This window comes from Dromiciops gliroides, chromosome 4 (assembly GCF_019393635.1).
Source record: "Dromiciops gliroides isolate mDroGli1 chromosome 4, mDroGli1.pri, whole genome shotgun sequence".
In the NCBI taxonomy this organism is placed as follows: Eukaryota; Metazoa; Chordata; class Mammalia; order Microbiotheria; family Microbiotheriidae; genus Dromiciops; species Dromiciops gliroides.
Genome location: NC_057864.1, coordinates 64,360,397 through 64,379,934, shown reverse-complemented (window position 1 = coordinate 64,379,934; position 19,538 = coordinate 64,360,397). Strand labels below are relative to the sequence as shown.

Below are 19,538 nucleotides of genomic sequence, written 5' to 3'. Positions count from 1 at the left end.
CTCCAGAGAGAGGTTATGGGACATTCATACATTTTGTTGCAACTTTCTTATATACGTCCTTGATTTCATTTGGATGTCAAAACTGGTAAGATTCAGTTCCTTTGGTAGTATGTCAACTCACTGGTCAGCATACAATGATTTCAATTAAGAGTTCCAAGTTACTTTATAAAAACTATGTGATTCTTAACTTTCCTCACTTTTTTGACATTACAGAAGCAGAAGGAGTCCACATAGGATGGAAGGCTGCTTCTCTCATGTTATTTTTAGGAGGTGGAAAGGGGGGAAAATGGAAAATTGACTACATAAGAATGTGAATAAAGGAATCAGTTAAATAATTAGACCCCCAAAATAGTAATCAATGGTTCAATTCATTTGGAAGTCTCCATTCAAGTACCCAAGGAATTGGTGGAGAAACCTGTGCTGTTTATTTAACACTGTTATCAATAACGTGGATAATCACACAGCTTCAGGCATATTTATCAATTTACACATGACACAAAATTGGGACAGATACCCAGCACACTGAAAGATAGTCGGATTATTTTTTAATCATATGAACAATGGACTGAATTATAAACAAAATTTAATAGAAATATGTGATTATTTACAGGTCAAAAAACCAAGTTCACAATTACAAGCTGAGAGAACCATAGATAAAACAGCATTTTGTCTGAATAAAATATTGGGTTTTAGTTGACTTCAAGCTAGACATGAATCAATAGTGTGATGTGGCAGCCAAGAGCTGCAATGTAATCTTGGGCTGCATTAAACATCATGACATCAAGGACTAAGGAAGAGTCCTATTTTTTTTCCCCTGAGGCAACTGGGGTTAAGTGACTTGCCCAGGGTCACACAGCTAGTAAGTATCACGTGTCTGAGGCCAGATTTGAACTCAGATCCTCCTGAATTCAGGGCTGGTGCTCTATCCACTGCACCACCTAGCTGCCCCACCAACCTGTTTTTGTATGGCTCATGAACTAAGAATGGTTTTTACATTTTTCAAATGAAGTTTTATTGTATTTTTTTAAATGTACAAACCATTCTTGTCTCAGGGGACATAAACAAACAGACAATGGGCCAGATTTGGCTCACAGTTCATAGTTTGACAATTTCTGGGTTAGAACACATTTGGATATTGTGTTCTGGGCACCACATATTAAGCACCGTCTGCTCGAGAGAGTATAGAGAAAGGTGAAAAGGATGGTGAAAAGCCTTGAAATCACACCATATGGGGATCTATCTGTTGAAGGAAATGGAGGTGTTTACCTGACAGAAGATGATGAAAACTCTTGCAAAGTATTTAAACGACTATCAGGCAGAAGAAGGATTAGAACTTTCTTAGCTCCAGAGGCACAAGTAGGGCAATGAGTCAGTTGTACAGAAGCAAACTAAAATGTGATAAAGGAAAAAAACTTCCAAATGAGTAGAGGTATCTAAAAATGGAATGAGATGGGATGCCTCAAAGGATAATGAATTCCCTATTACTGAAGGTCTTCAAGGAAAGACTAGATAGCCACTTGTTATATAAAAGGGGTTTTAAAGAATAAGCTGGACTGCCAACCAAAAACTGTGATTCTGTATTTTCCATTGTTTAATGGATTGGCTTGAACAAAGAATGAATCATCTAGTGTTCAATCACTATTATTTTTATGGTGAAAACATAAGAGGGGGAACAGGCTATCATGGATGATATTCCTCAGACCATTACCCCCTTACTGAGTAAATGGTAAAGAAAATATAAGATCCCACTATGCTTATTGTTGGTTGATTCTTAAAAAAAGAAAATTTAAAAGGGCAAAATATAATATTAAAATTTGTCTTCCAACAAGGTGTCTCTATTAATGTTAATCAATAATATAAGATTATTGATACCTTTGAGATCAGTATCCTATTAATTATTAATATTAAGAGAGATATAAAATAGGAAGATATAGTCATCAAAAGTTTTGCACTCATGGAGTGAAGATAAGGTCTCCCATGTAACTCCAGTTTATGAATGTCATTATCAGTCATCATTAATTATATCAAATTCCAGAACACTGCAGAATTTCCTTCTGAGAGATCCAAAGGCATGCAGAAGAGTTGTTTATATGCATATATGCAAATATATGCACACACACAGGAAAAATTAAATGAACTTAGAATAACTGTTGTCTAGATGATAAGTAACAATTAGATGCTAAATGAGCTGGTCCATTAAAATTAAGAAATTTAGGGCCAGAATAAAATGGGAGTAAAACAGGTAATATTGCATATGGGAAGTTATGTGTAGTACTTTCAATGATCGTGAAAGATTATTCCCAAAATACATCCTCCTTCATGTTTCCAATAATGTTATATGACAGCAAATCATAAATTAACTCATTCTCTAAGGAATCAAAATTTCAGGTAATAAAAAGGAGAGGAGACAACTCATGATGGACATAAATAGGCCACAACATTCTACAAACTATGAAATGGCATAAAAAGATAATGAGATATCAAATGTCCAGAAATGGTCCTGTCACACTTTGAAAATAAGAGATAAGAGTGTACACTAGTACAGCATGATGTAATGCCCGCCTCCTAGGGAGGGTTTTATAGGGTTAGGAAGCATGTAGAAAGTCTACACCACTAGAGGGAGTGCTCATATAAATAAGATTATGGATCACAGAACTAATGTACAGAAATAAAGTACCTTTCAGTTAAGCAGTAACTTGCAAAGGATTTTCAATAGTACCTACAACTTTCTGTTGTTAAAATGTCAAGTGTTGGTGCCGAGCACTCTACTAAGCATAGGAAATACCCATTAAAAACAGCACCTGCTTTCTAGTAGCTTAGTTCTAATAGGGGAGACATACAAGATATAAGGTAATCTTAGATGGAAAACCACTAGCAGCTGAGGGGACTGAACTAGGGCAGGCCTCCTGCAGAAGACTGCCCCTATGGAGATGAGAGTTGGAGGTGAGAAAAAGAGCATTCCAAGGATGAACTACAGCCAGAGCAAAGGCAAGTAGAAAGGAGATGGAGCTTATGTGAGGAAATAAAAGTAGGCCAAGTATAACATGTGGAAGGAAGGAAGGTGAAAGCCGACTGCAAAGATGAAAAGGAGCCAAAGAAAAGTCTCTATATTTGATACCAGAGGTAACAGAAGTTACTAGAGTTTACTGAGTTTGGGGAAGAGGTTAGAAGGGTGACAAGCTCAAATTTGAGCTTTAAGAAAATTCCTTAGATGGTTGAGTGAAGAATGAATAGAAGTGGTGAAAGACTTGAAAAGCAGGAAGAACAACTGGAAGGTTATTGTGATAGTTGAGGTGAGAAGTGGGGAGGGCCTGAACAAGGTGGTAGCTATGTGAATGAAAAGAGATTGTAGACAAGAGATGTTGTGGAGATGTAAACAACAAAAGTTGGCAAGTGACTGGATATAAGAGTATTGAGAGTAATAAGAGTAAAGAATTGAGGATGACACTGATGCTGACAACCTGAGTCACTGGAAGGAAGTTAGTACAATGAGAACAATCATTAAGTTCAGAAGAAAGATGGGTTTTGAGGATAATGAGCCTCTTTTTGGACATATTTAGTTTAAGATGCCTATGAGACATCCAGTTTGAAATGTTTAATAGGCAACTGATTAGACAGGAACTGAGTTCAAGAGAGAGAATAAAGCTGAATATATAGATCTGGAAGACATGTGCTTAGAGAGGAAAACTGAGCCTATAGAAGCTAAAGAAATCACTAACGGAATGTATGTAGAGGGAAGAAAGAAGAGAAGAAAACCTAAGATAGAATCTTGGGACACACCCAAAGTTAGCTGACATGATACAGATCAAAATCCATGAAAATAGAATGAGGAGTGGTCAGATACATAAGAGGGTAACCAATAGAGAGTTATGTCATGAAAGCCCAAAGAAGAAAGAGGAAAATGGAGAAAAAACTCTCCAGAGTGTCAAATGTTACCAAGAGATCAAAAAGATTCAAGATTAAGAAAAGGCCATGAAGTCTGGTAATTAAAAAATCACTGGTAACCTTGGAGAAAGAAGTTTAAATTGAAAGATGATGGAACTCAAATTAGAGATTTTAGAAAATAGTGAGTAGAGGAAATAGAGGCACCAAGTATTAAATTGTTTTTTAAAGGAGATTAGGGTAGAAGTCATAATTAGCTGGTGGGGAATATAAGACCTAACACAGGTTTTGTTTTGCTAACTTTTAAGAAAGCAGGAGGCAGGTTTGTGTATAAATATCAGGGCAGAAAAACAGTAGGTAAGGACAGAGAGGGGTAAGAGTACAGTCAATCGAAGAGCAGTGGTTCCCACTTAGTTGTTCATAAACTCCTTTAGGGTTCATAATGACAATGCAAGGAGTGTGTTTTAAAAATTCTTTAATAGCACCTTACATAGTAAATAAATTGCCCATTTAAATAAATACATTTTCCTCTGTGATGTTTAAAGTATTATAGATATTTTTCAGCAAAATGGAATTATCATGAATATACAACAATGGTGTTTATACAGCAATTATATCAAATTCTGACCACTTCTAAGTAAAATGTGTTCTTGCACCTTCTCAGTATATCATCAAATTCTTTCTCAACTTCAAAAAAAGACACAACGTTCGATTACAAACTAATTCCCATCAGATGGTCAGGAGCATGCATTCACATACTCTAATTTGCATTCTGTACAGTACACCAAAATTCCCTCATAACCCCATTACTTTCTAACTGTGCCTCCTGAGCTGTATAATCACATGATCAAAACATTACAAATATTTCAGTTCTGACAAATGTTAGACTGTTTGAAAATCATGTACATTACAAGCAATCTTAAAACTATGCTCCGTAGAAACAACCCTTATGTTGCTATACACTGCCTATAGTGCAGGAGGAGTAAGGCTGCTTTCCAATCTAAACTTATCCTCCCTTTGTTTATGTTACTATTTTTCTATCTGGCGGACTCAAAGCACTGGTTGGCAACAGTGGTCAGTTGTTCTGAGAGTTCCTGTAAGTGTCACCAGTGTTCCAAGGGGAGAGGAAAACAAAATCACATCTGAAGAGATTGTCTTACAAAAATTATTTTATATTAAACAATGTTTAAAATGATGAATATGTGCAATTCAACTTTTTAATTATTTATTATTATTAGGACATTTATTATTTAATACAATGCTTGTCATTAGCCAGTAGAAAAGTAAATATTTTATAATAGTTATTCACATGGATAGGTGACTAAAAATTTAAAAATTAATTCCCATCTCTCAACAGAGAGCTAGTAAAATTCTTCTACTATTTTCTATCACATAATTTATGTGATCATGCAATTTCATTTTATTCTTGTTTCAAATCACAAAAATAAAATCAATTGCAGAACAAAATTTAAAACTGTCTAGTACTGAGCCAAATATTGCAAACTGTTGTTCAAATTTTAAAGTCTAACACTGATTATATTATGTTAATAACCTGCCAAATTATAATTTATTTCATTAAATGGTATTTAACAAAATTTGTAAAATCAATAAATTTAATATGGAATTTTATGGATAATAGTAAACCTAAGGTCTTGCTGGATTATTTTTTAATTCTAGAATGTCCCATATAAAATGTTAGTAATTATTTTGTAATTGTTTTTATATAATTTTATTTATAATAACTTTTTCATAATTACATGTAGAAAAAAATTTGTAAACATGCAAATTTTTATTTTGGAAACTTTAGGGTCATCATTGTACTTACTCTAAGGACATAATGAATTAATCTAAGAGAATGTGACAGTAAATCACCCTAGCATTCACTACACTTTTTTTCTGTAGACAAAAAAAATGTGGGAAACCACCATGCTAGAGAAAAGAGAGGATGGGATAAATAGAACATATAGAAGGGTTTGCTTTGGCAAAGTGAAGGGGGTACTTTTAAAGGAAAACATCATGGGTATGATGTCAGAAAAGAGAGATGAGAAGAGAATTCACAGCAAATGGCCTTAGTTTTTTGGGTGGTTGTTTTTTGTTGGGTTTTTTTTTGGTGAGATATGAGATATGGTTGAGGCTAAGGATGTTGTGGGAGGCTTAAAGAGATTACATAGGTTTTGCCACAGTTACTACATAGAGTAAGACAGGGAACCAATTTGGGAAGAATAGAAGTACTGCCTTATTACAGTGAGAACTCAGGTCAGATAAAATAAATTTGTGGTGGACTCAGCATGGTTTCTTGGCTTCACCTGCTGCACTAAAAAGAACATGAATAGAAAGAAAAGCATCAGTTCATAGGAATAATCCAGGGTTGAAATTTGACAATGTATGACTAGCAAAAGGACAAGGTGCACAAGATGATGAGCCTTCTGGATGAGGCTGGGAAGGAAGATTAGAACCACAACAGAGTTTGTACTAGGTCTAGGAAAGTACTGAGTGGTAGAAGAATTTTAAGTCATGGTGTTGACAAAATATTTGGAGTAATAAAGAATAGGAAGAATGAAATTACAAAAGATTATGATTAGATAACAAAACTTCAGTGTTCTTAAACATCAAAGTGGAAGGCTCATGAGTAATAATAGCAAGATCAAGGGTATTGCCATTCCCATGTGTAGTGGAAGTAGAAGAGAGGTACAGGTCTTGAGAGCTGAGTGTACTGGAAAATTAGTCTAAGTCAGAGAACATCAATATTTGTGTTGAAGGGACCTAGTATGAGGACAGGAATTGAGCTAGAAGGTAAGATTGTGAGTCAGGCAGTGATCTTGTTAAGAAAGTAGGAAGAGGGGGCAGCTAGGTGGCACAGTGGATAAAGCACCGGCTCTGGATTCAGGAAGACCTGAGTTCAAATCCAGTCTCAGACACTTGACACTTACTAGCTGTGTGACCCTGGGCAAGTCACTTAAACCCCGTTGCCCCACCAAAAAAAAAAAAAAGTAGGAAGGATGTCCTAGGGGAAGGGCTCTGTAAAGAATGGCCACTGAGATCTAGATGAGTTGATAATTTGGACTGAGAGAAATTCATAGTAGGAAAGGTCACTGAGTGATGGCAGTAGAGGGAGGTTCTTGAATTGGCAATGAAGATCACAGAGCATTAAGACTCCCACCGTGGATAGTAATCATGATCTCAGAGAAAGCTAAAGGAAAAATAAATTTAAAAGTGATAATCAAGATTACATTTCCCTAAAAGGTTCCAAAGACAATGAAGTAATAGCAAAAAAATTTTATAGCAGGTTTCTCTGATAAAGACCTCATTTCTCATATATGAACTGCATCAAATTTATAAAAATAAGAACCAATCCTCAATTGATAAATGGTCAAAGGATATGAACAGGCAGTTTTCAGAAGAAGAAATCAAAGCTATCTAAAGTCCTTTGAAAATACGTTCTAACTCACTATTGATTTACTGTTGTTCAGTCATTTCCATTGTGTTTGACTCTTCATGACCCATTTTGGGGCTTTCTTTTTTTTTTTTTCCTTTTTTTTTTTAGTGAGGCAATTGGGGTTAAGTGACTTGCCCAGGGTCACACAGCTGGCAAGTGTTAAGTGTCTGAGCCCGGATTTGAACTCAGGTACTCCTGACTCCAGGGCCGGTGCTCCATCCACTGCGCCATCTAGCTGCCCCTGGGGCTTTCTTGGCAAAGATACTGAAGTGCTTTGCCACTTCTTTCTCCAGCTCATTTTACAGATAAGGAACTGAGGCAAATAGGGTTAAGTGACTTGCCCAGGGTCACACAACTAGTAAGTCTCTGGAGCCAGATTTGAACTCATGAAGATGAGTCTTCGCGATTCTAAGCCCAGTGCTCTATCCACTGCACCACCTAGCTGTCCCCACTATTGATTAGAGAAATGCAAATTAAAACAACTTCACACCTACCTATCAGAAATGACAAATGTTAGAGATGAGGGAAAAATAGGTACACTAATGAACTGCTGGTTCATATTGAAATGGTCTAACCATTCTGGAAAACAATTTGGAAGTATGCCCAAAGGGCTATAAAATTGTGCATATCCTTTAAAAAAATTTTATTTAAACTTTTAGTTCCAAATTCTTTCCCTCCCCCTTTCCTATTTTTCCCCCTCCCCGAGGAGGTAAGCAATCAGATATATATATATATATATATATATATATATATATATATATATATATATATATATATGCAATTACTGGGCTAAACAACTTCAATAGTTATTAATAATACACTTCTCATTGGCCTTTGAATGTAAAGGGGTCCCTTTTTAGATTTTCTAAATGTGTATAATTATGTGGTACTTCCTAAGAGATCAAATCAGTAGCCTATATACAGACTGCAGTTAACTGAGTTTATCATAATGCTACACAATAAACTCTCCAATACATTTTTTCAAAGATATTAAGAACTCAAAATTATCTAAGATATACATGACTGGGGGCAGCTAGGTGGCACAGTGGATAAAGCACTAGCCCTGGATTCAGGAGGACCTGAGTTCAAATCCAGCCTCAGACCCTTGACACTTACTAGCTGTGTGACCCTGGGCAAGTCACTTAACCCTCACTGCCCCGCCAAAAAAAAAAAAAAGGTTAAGATATACATGACTGTGCATACCCTTTGACCCAACACCACCAGTACAAGCTCTATATCCCAAAGGGATCAAAGAAAAGGGCAAAGGACATATCTGTATAAAAATATTTATAGCAGCTCTTTTTGTAGTGGCAAAAAATTGGAAATCAAGAAGATGTTCATCAATTGGAGAAAGGCTGAACAAGTCGTGGCATATGATTGTAATAGAGTACTATTGTGCTATAAGAAAGGATGGAGTGGGGAAGGTTAAGAAAAACAGGGCAAGACCTCTATGGACTGATCAAAGTGAAGTAAGGAGAACCAATGTCGTAATGACCAACTGTGAAAGACTCGGGTATTCTGGTCAGTACAATGATCCAAGACAATTCCAAGACAATTCCAAAAGACTCATAATGAAAAAAATGCTATCCACCTCCAGATAAAGAACTGATGAACTCTGAATGCAAACTGAAGTATAATTTTCTCACTCTATTTGTCTTGCCTTTGGGGGGAAATATGGCTAATATGGAAATGTTCGGCATGATTTCACAAGCATAATTGATATTATATTGCTTACCTTCTTAGTGGGTAAGGGAAGGAGTGGGAGGAAGTAAGAGAATTTAGATCTCAAAATTTAAAAAGAACACTGAAAATAAGTAATTGGGAGAGGGGAGGGGGCTCCCATGGGGATAAGTGAGTAGGGGTATAAAACACAGTATAACCAAAACTAGAAAGGATGAAAAAGGCAAGCCATTTGTGGAGAACAAGTTCCTACTGAGTGCTAAAAGATGGAAGGAGTATGGAAGATGAAAGAAGAGGTCTAAAATAAAATTAATTATGGATTGAGAGTCTTAGAGAGCACCTTGGAAGGGGTGGCCAGATTTGGAAATGGAAGAATGGGATGATGAGGGAGAGGAGAAGGGGAAACTGGACAACAGTGGTGGGTAGATGGGGTTTGTTCTTCTTCAGTCAGGGTTTCAATATCATTAGGATGGGGAGAGCAAGACGGGTGGGATTATGTTAAACAATGAGGAATAAGTCCTGGCAGAGTTACCATAAATAGAAGGCATTCCACTATGATTAAAAGGTGCAAAATTGGCCAGAAACCACAAATTCCGTCTCCCAGGAGGCAGTGATGCTCGGTCCCATCAGGGTATATAGCGCTGCTCCTGGGGACATTGGGAATCTCAGCTTCAAAGGAAGTAATACTGATATTCCCATCTCAGTACCTTTGTACTAGCTGTCCCTCATGCCTAGACGCAGCTCAAGTCTTCTTCTACATGTCTTTTCTGATGCCCCAGTTGCTAGTACCCTACTCCAAAGAATCACCCTGAATCTATTTAGTATAAATTTTCTAATACTTACATATATACACATTATCTTCCCTAAGGGACCACAAGCTCCATGAAGCAGGGACTGTTCTATTATTGTCCTTGTAGTCTCAGTGCCTTCCACATTACTTACCACAATACAACCAAGAAATGACCCCCACTATTTTATTATTGCTAGTTTTCTGTTAGTTATTGGCCTTATGGAAGTCAAATGAACACATCACATCAACTGAAAAATTTGGGGTAGATTATAGATAATATTTATATATTATCAGGAAGTACAGGAAAATTCACAGTATTGCCATGGTAAAGTTTCTTATTTTGTAACTTTTTAAAAAGAAGTATTTGTAGCAGATAGGTAAACTCTTACTATGCCATAAAAACATAGTAATCATAAAATCTAGTGACTAAACAAAAAGTTAATGGCTAGATGCTATCTTTAAAAAGGCAGGTCACAGGGGCAGCTAGGTGGTGCAGTGAATAAAGCACCAACCCTGGATTCAGGAGGACCCGAATTCAAATCTGGCCTCAGACACTTGACACCTACTAGCTGTGTGACCCTGGGCAAGTCACTTAACCCTCACTGCCCCACCAAACCAAAACCAAAACAAAAGGGCAAGTCACTCAAAATCAAGATAATGCAGCTTTTACCTGTTCATCAATGCTGCAGTCATCTACTACGGGATCATGTTCAGGTGGACTAGGCATGGTTGAGTCTATATTTTCAAACAATTCTGTATTAATGGATTTATCAGTTTCCTCCTAGATGAAAGAAAAAGAATACATCAAAAAATACTGGTTTTGATAATATTCTTAACACAGATGTTCATTAACTACTTGGATACTATATTTCTTCTCATACTTCTCAAACGGTAAAAATTGTCTGTGCTCTACTGTTTTAATTCATTTCCATATCTCTCCTCTTTTCCATTTTATACTACAGAATAAAGCCTTCATCTTAAAATCCGTCTTTGCTTTTCACAACATCCAGGCACATTTTCACTTATGATACTGTCACTATCATTCCTTCATTTCCCCCCCTTTATTGAGAAGAAAAAGAAGCATCAGGCTGCAACTTCATTCGGCAGATTTTTTTTCCCTCTAGAGACTTCAAGTTGAATAGTCCCCCAAAATGCGCTTTCAAATCTGAAAGCAGAAAGTACTACTATTATATATTCAATTTAAGTTTTATAGTGTTAAAGGCTAAAATTCTAGCTAAATTGTCTAAAATATCTAATGAGTGGTCACCAATAAATTATAAGCTTTAGCAAGAGTTAGACTTTTAAGCATTTATTAAGGAGAATAAGAATTTGGTAAAGAGAGAGAGAAAGACCTACATTCATCCTTCTATTAAAGGGAGAGCGCATTTCTAGCTCCCCTCTCCGCCAGAGTCCTGAGGAATGAGCTCGAGTCAGAGCGCCAGGCTCCCCCTTCTTCCTCCCACCAGCAAACATCACTTCCTGATGCCAAAGAAAAGACTCCTGGTCTTGCCCTCAAAGACCTTCACTTCATGGCGGAGCTTTTCTACAATAAGTCTCCAGCAGGGGGCATCATTCCAATTGTTACAATAGACTGAATATTTATGCTACATCAAATCTTTCATAAGTGTTTTTTATGTATACCATGATATGGGTAAAACATAAGGGGCTTTGCTGGAGCCCTTTAGGAAAAAAAAAAACCCAACACTGTATTCAACATATTTATACCTATTTTATAGAATTGGAATATGGTTTTACTATTTTAAAATTAGGTTTGCAATTCTTGGTGTGTTCCTCTGACATGATCACGTATGCTTTAGTTAATACCACGTCAGGTAGAGAATATTTCCATGAGGAAATATGATCCATTTTATGGTTCAATTTCCAAAGAAAGAAGGAAGTAAACAAGAATTCATTAAATGCCTACCATGTTGCAGGCCCAGTTCTAGCACTCTACAAAAACATCTCATTTGATCCTCACAATTCTAAAAGAAAGCCTTAGGGGGAAAAAATTGGTACTATTAAGATTTCTAATTTTTTTATTTTAAATTTTGGCTTTAGAACTCAAAACAAGCTTAGAAAAAATCTTCTAAATGCCACTTCAAAATGTAAAATAATTACACTAAAAAGTACAGAAAGCACATGAAATACCACACTTACACCCCCAAAGAAAACCTTCTTCTAAAATCAATTCTCTGTTCTTATTTACCTTGGAGATACTGAGGATCTCCCAGGAGATGGTAACTTCAAAAGGAAAAAAACAAAAAACTTCAATCTAAAAGCTGAGCGAGTTTATTAAACTGGAATTACTTAAGACAAATCTCTCTGGGTGGTAAGAATGTTTAAATAAGCTTACTCTAATGGAAAAAAATATATCATTTCAGTGCTTTGGGCCCTGAATCTTTGGCTTCCACCAGCTTTATTATTAAAACTATAAGGCCTTATTTCTGTAAGATTCCAACTGCGAAGTTTTACTTATTCTTAAAGTATCCTGATAGTCGTCCTTTTTTTTTTTGCTTTTAAATGTACTTGTGTTTTATTAACCACAATTGCCTCTGCACACATTTGAAACTTGCATGACATGAAGAGAACTGGAGAAAAGTCCCCATCTTATTGGGGGAATTCTTTGTGCAGGATGTGCAGAAAGATAAAGACAAATGTTGTATCAGAGGCAGACATGGATGAGTTTCAATCTCCATCATTATAAGGCGTATTCACACATACTGAATGAAGTCACAGATCCACTGAAATATCAAACTGTAAGTGAAGTATAATTGATTCAATAAATAGAATTATTATGACAAGTCATTAAATGTTCTCCTTACAATAACTCCACAGCCCATAGGTTGGCAACCATGGGGATAAAAATCTTTAATTCAGTCTTCAGATTGTGTTAAAATAATGGATTTAGCAGATAAACTGATTGAACTGACTGGATTAATGGCTGACTTCTAGTTAACTAGATTCTAAGCACATCTGGCTGGTACTTGAGAGTACTTAAGAAAGCATGATTCTCCAAAACTAACAATTTTGAACTTTGACCACCTTCTGGCCCAGTCAACCAATCAGCTTAAAGAGCCTCCCATTTCTGGGAGGGGACAGGAAGGAGGAAGCTGAGCCTGCGCAGGGAGCTCACTCTTTTTGGCTGGGAGACATTGGCATGGTGGCAGGGAACTTCACAGGGGAGTTTAGGAAGGGGAGGATTTCAGGCTATAAGAAATCTGTTCTCAATCTCTATTTTTCTTTTACCGTCTTTCAATAAACCCTTAAAAAGCCTAAACTTGTTTATCAGTAATTTTAGTCAGTTTTCCCCCAAAACTGGCAGGGGGAGGGTCAGACTAGAACCCATATTTAGAATTTCAAATTACACAAGATTAAACTAGAAGTTAGTAGAAATACAAATTCTCTAATCCCTAGCTTCTTAGACCATGGGGATTGCAAAAAATTTGACAATAGTAAAAGGTTATGCATACCTATTTTATATACCTTTATATACGGACTCACATAAAAAATTTCTCAGGTAAAAAGGGTCATGAGTGGAAAAAGTTTAAGAAGCCCTGCTCTAATAAAAAACTTTTTAAAATTTACTTTCAAAGAGGTGTTTTTTTAAAAAAAGGAAAAAAATCTAAGAAAACTTTAATATATATTTATAATTTAGCAACTGTACCTTTTTCTGGAAATGTTCATCATCTTCATTTTGAATTACACAATTGTCATTTTGAGAATAATATGAAGAAGGTGAAGAACTCTCTTTACAACATACACGCCAACTGGGAAACCTGTTAAGATAACACCAAAAAAAATATATATATTTCAAAACATGATCGGCAGAAAAAACTAAAATCTCAATTCATAAAAACTATTCATTGGTTTCCCTGTCTCAGATCTCTCTTCTCTTCAATCCATCCTCCAGAAGTACCAAAGTGTTTGTCCTATGTCACTCACTCCCCTGCTCAATAAATTCCAGGAGTTCCCTATTACTTTATAAGGTCAAATACAAATTTCTCTGTTAACCATCCGGCTGCACTCTACCTTCCCAGAATTATTATGCATTACTCAATCAAACAACTAATCCAGAAGCATTTGTTAAGCATGTTCTTTGTGCCCATGGCACCATATTAGACACTGGGGATATGAAAACAAAATGAAGACACTGTTTTTGATATTTTAATTTACAAAATGATTCTTGAGTTAAGTTTTGAGAGAAATTAAAAGGAGAACATGGCAGAAGGCCATCTAAGTGATAGAGAATCAGGAAGAAAGAAGAAAGAGTTCACATCAGATGGCCTCAATTTTTCCTGTAAAATATAAGTCACAGCTCTCATACTGAGAGGGTGGCCATGGGAGATTTAAGAAGGGATTTTTAAAAATTTGGAAAAGCTGCTATAGAGAATGGGATAGTGAACTGATAAGGCAGGTATGGCAGGATTGCCTAGCAAGCAGTGAGGGCTCATGGTACACCCAGTCAGAACAGATAGATGATTTTTCTCCACATTCATTCAGCAGCAACAAAGCCTCTAGTTCCTTGGATGCTATGCATATATGTAAGGGGTAGGGGGGCGGGGGGAAAAAAATCAATGTTTTTGATGATTTTCCAAGTGCATTTTGATGTGATTTATTTTTAAAATTCGGCAAACTCCTAAATTTTGGGTAATTTTGTGGACAGTGTTTTAAAAGATTCCACTTAATCGCAGAAACTTGAAATTGAAAGGGCATTGATTGAGAGAACAATATAATCTAACTACCCACCCCATACAGCACTCCCCTCCTCAATTCCTCCACACACGTAAGTAATGTGTGTGTTGGAGGGGTTAAATAATTCCAGTGATGGGAAGCTCACTTCCTAACAAGATATTCTATTTTATTTGTTGACAGTAAATGCCTAAATGAGAGCTTTCTACAATTCAATTTAAATGTTTTATTGAGCATCTACTACATGGAAGATGTTGTTGAGTTCAGAGGTCAGGAAGAACACAAAACTAATCTACTACCCAAAATGACCAAAACAGTTCTATTTCTAGACAAAGTATTAAAACTAAGTGGATTCATTTGGGGCAAATTTTATGATGCCACATCGATGTAAGAATTTTGCCTTCTAAATGTAATGTATCAATCTATAGAAAAAATTAAAACTTCAATAATACTACTGGCGGAGCTTTCCTACAGTAACTCTCCAGCAGGTGGCTAGCTAGGATTTTAGCCCCTTACACTAACAAAGGACTGTCTACTTATATATTTAAGGCATCAATAAAATGAAATAAAGAAAAATAGTAAAGACTACTAGATAAAAGTTATTATCCCTCCTCTCCCTCCAAACCTTCCCTATGCCCCATACTCTATTACCTGGGAGCATTTATCTTGTATACAACCAGTCATCTATTCCTGGATAGCAATCATCAGGACTTATAAAATTAATTGAAATAGCCATGGCCTTTCATCAGTTATTACATTTAACTTGTAAGAAAGTTATGATTGGGGACAGCTAGGTGGCGCAGTGGATAAAGCACCGGCCCTGGATTCAGGAGTACCTGAGTTCAAATCCAGCCTCAGACACTTGACACTTACTAGCTGTGTGAACCTGGGCAAATCACTTAACCCCCCTTGCCCCACGCAAAAAAAAAAAGATTGCCTCACTGTTTAAAATTCTTTTTTATTATTAATTTATAACTTATCATAAACAAACATGAACATTCCAATAATAGAATGTTACAACATCAAAAAAGAAAAAAAACCAGAAAATCATATATGAAACTACATATTTCTAAATTAAATACGTGGCTCATTACTTTCAACAGTCAGATTAATTTTAGTATGCATTAAATACTCCATTAAATAAAGGTATGTAAAACAAACATCTGTATATCAAATCAGTTCTGCTCCTGATTTCCAATATAATTATGGAGTTAAGTTCCCTTAGTATACTGTTTAAGCCCAGAAGTAATAAAAACTGCATACATAAAGGAATCCTATGAAGTGGAATCAAAATGGTGGCGTACAGCAAACTCCACCCCCAAAACACCTCAAAGGGATCTAGAAAATGCACAAGGACAAATTCTGATCGGGAAAGTCATAGTGAGAACATCTGTCCAGTATAGGTTAGCAAAGGGACATTAGGAATAGCCAGGAGAGCACTGTAAGGAGCATTCCAGAGCAGTGAAAGGCTGTTCATCAGACCCTTAGCAAGGCATCCCTAGACGGTCTAGGGGCAGGGGGGCCTCAACAGGAACAGTTGCAAACTGGCAGTTTTGTTTCTCTTTCATTCTTAGAGGAGAGAGATTAAGAGAAAAGGCAAAGTTTTGCTAATTATATAATTTTTAATATATATATATATATATATATTTCAAAGAATTCTAACCAAGTCCTATTCTGATACTACAATTGTACTGTGGAACTGACCCTGAATTCTTTTTTTTTTTTTTTAGTGAGGCAATTGGGGTTAAGTGACTTGCCAGACTCAGATACTTTAGGTTTGGAAGAACACACGGCTAATAAGTGTTAAGTGTCTGAGGCCACATTTGAACTCAGGTCCTCCTGACTCCAGGGCTGGTGCTCTATCCACTGCACCATCTAGCTGCCCCCGACCCTGAATTCTTAAAGGTTATGCAAACAGAAGACAAGCTATGGCAGGTTCTAACAAGCTGCAAAAGTTTTGATTACAGCCAAAGAAAAACTATCCTCCAAATCAGCCTATTAAAGCTGCTCATCAGCAGAAAGATGCCCACCCCCCATTTTTTTCTGTCAAAAGCAACTTATGAAATAGCATGTCATTCCATAGAATACGTGCATTGTGGTCAGGCGAGGGCATGCCTATACCAATAAAATCATAGACATTTACAGGAACATTCTAACTTTTCGATACATAATTTCATTCTCCCGCACAACCTCTGTAAGGAAAGAGTCAAATAGATCATCAATCCACATGTAATCAGAGCTTGTCTGGACATGCATAGATCACCTAACACGGAGGCAGCCTGAGGGGCCTTTGGAGCAAGTCCAGATTGCCTAACATGGAAGCCACTGTGTGCCCTACAACCATGGTTTGGGGTAGCCTCCTTTGATTGGCTGCATAGCCAGAAAAGGCTCTTTAATACGACTGAGACAGTAGCTCTTTCTGTCTTGCTCTCTGAGACATGCAGATTCCTGCTGCATCCAGAGGGTGAAGATCACAGGTCACCCACACCTCAGATGTCAAGAACTGAACAAGTGAAAGGGAAAGGACCTCATTCCTCTGCCGCCCCTCTCTTTTATTCCAACTCCAAAGGGGACTGGGGGGTGTTTGTTTCTTCTATGTAGTTTTCTCCTCAGTTAGAGGTGCCTGCAGTGATGTCCTCTGACCTGGAAGGTCAAGCCATTGCACCCACAGACCTAGGATTCCAAATAGGATACTACAGTCAGCCAGCCCAGCAGAGAAGCCCAGAAAAGCCAGATGCCTGAGACTGGAGCTCCACTGTGAGTGTTGGACTTAGAACTGAGCTATGCTATGAATCTAAACCCTCCCCAGAGACTGAAGTGGTACCAAAGGAGAAAGGGATTACGCCTCTCATGTGTTGGAAGAGTATGTTTGTCTATTTAAATCTACAAAACAAATGTTTAAACAGCCACACTGGCCTCACCATTGATCCCTTAAGGCATGATGATACTTCTCCGATTAAATGGGTATAACTTCTACAGAATTATTATTAATAATAATATCTAGTTCTTTTATAGTACTTTAAAGTTTGCAGATCACTATGTGTGTGTATAATCATTTGATCTTCACAACACCACTGTGAGGTAGGAGCAAGGAGACACCTTTTTTAAGTGCTGATTATATTCCAAGTGGAGCAACTAGGTGGCGCAATGGTTATAGCACTGGCCCTGAAGTTAGGAGGACCTGAGTTCAAATCTTACCTCAGACACTTACTAGCTGTGTGACCGTGGCCAAGTCACGTAACCCCAATTGCCTTAAACATTCAGGGCCATCTCCAGTCATCCTGATACATATTTTGCCACAGGACTTAAATGGCTCTGGAGGAAAGAGTGAGGTTAGTAACCTTGCACAGTCCTCCCTCACTTAAATCCAATTCATTGAAAACCATGACATCACTAACATCATGATTCTCTTTGAGAATGAAAGACAAACAACAGATGTTCCAGGCATTGCGCTAAGTGCTTTACAAATATTATCTCATTGATCCTCACAAAAGCACATGGAGGTTAAGTGCTATTGTTATCCCCATTTTACAATTGAGGAAACAGGCAAACAGAGGCTAAATGACTTGACCAGGGTCACATTGCTAGTAAGTATCTGAAGCTGCATTTGAACTTAGGTCTTCCTGACTCTAGGTCCAGAGCTCCATCTACTGATACCTAGTTGCCCCCCTACCCCACCAAGGTAGTTTTGACTATCTTTTCTCACCTTTAAATCTTCAATTACTGCTTAATCAACTACTTAAAGAGATAAATAAACTTAGTATGTAGAAGAATTGTGCAGGGGAAGGAAGCTAGGTGGAGCGAAGAAAAGAAAGAAGAAGGAAGGAAGGAGAGGAGGAGGATGAGGAGGGGGAGGGGGAGAAGGAGGAAGAGGAGGAGGAAGAGGAAGAGGAAGAGGAAGAGGAGGAGGAGGAGGAGGAGGAGGAGGAGGAGGAAGAAGAAGAAGAAGAAGAAGAAGAAGAAGAAGAAGAAGAAGAAGAAGAAGAAGAAGAAGAAGAAGAAAAGAAGAAGAATTGTGAGATTAGGGTCAAAAACAAAAAACAACCCAGCTACTAACCATTACTAATAAGTAAAGCAATACAAATACTAAAGTAGTGAAGATTGGTGCCAGGTAATTTGGATTTATGAAGCTCACATTTTCATGCAAGCCAAGACCCTTAAAGATCCAGGTGAACCTATAAGATCTGGACATCTTCAGACTATTAAAAAACTACCCCAAAATGTTGGAGACATTTTTTTTCTTTTTTACTTCCAATGGGACTTAAAGTCCTGTCTTCACTGAGAGAATTCTGAACTCTGAGAAACAGAATTGTTCTGGAATTAAAGAGAAATTTCCAAATGGGATACTGCAATATAGAATTACATGCTACATGTAAATAGGACCAGAGTTTGCCACAACCTCCTCCCCCCATCCCCAACCTGAGTGGGTTCCAATTTCCCTGAGGCAAGCTTCCTGGTGTGGAAGCATAAAAGGTCCCAACCAGGTTGAGTTAGGGGTGTCTCAGAGTTGGTGGGCATAGGATTCATCCTACCTTGATGACTTACTGAGCAGATATTTCCAGATGGAGATGAGTGGGAATAAGTGCTACTCTATCCTTGCTGAATACTCTTACTGTGTAAGGGCAAAGTAACCCTCCTTTGTTCAAAGTGCAGTGACTTACAAGTACCTCACTTCATCCCAATGCTGAACATGAATTATCAGTGGCTGTTAAGAGCTTACAATATGTGGTGGAATCTTGGGAGAAGACATGGCCTCATGGTTCACATCACAGTTGGGTTGAAGGGAATACTCTACAAATACAAGGATGCCTAAGCAGACGGAAGGACAGTCAGTGCCTGGGTCCCTATCACCAAAGTCCTCCTTGTCATGTATGAGGAGTCCTCTCTGTGGGACTGGCAGTGGGCTCCAGCAGATGCTGGAGGAGGCTGCCCAGAATGGCAAAGAAAATGCCCTAGCCCAAATTCCCTGTATGTTGTTGACTGTGCTGCATAAATTGGACAGCCAACATAGTAAGACTAAAAGTAAAATTGGGCTGGTACATTCCACAGCTAGATGCCCCA

The 19,538-nt window shown here is 37.4% G+C and overlaps 1 protein-coding gene across 2 annotated transcripts in view; it reads right to left on the bottom strand.

Moving 5' to 3' along the window:
• SUCO (SUN domain containing ossification factor) overlaps positions 1-19,538 on the bottom strand; it is a 101,387-nt gene that overhangs the window by 57,347 nt on the left and 24,502 nt on the right. For both annotated transcript variants that reach the window (XM_044002423.1, XM_044002424.1), the window contains exons 2-3: positions 13,453-13,564; positions 10,459-10,569 (exon numbers count right to left, since the gene is read on the bottom strand). In XM_044002423.1, the coding sequence (XP_043858358.1) occupies positions 10,459-10,569; positions 13,453-13,564 (223 nt within the window). The remainder of the gene's footprint in view (positions 1-10,458; positions 10,570-13,452; positions 13,565-19,538) is intronic.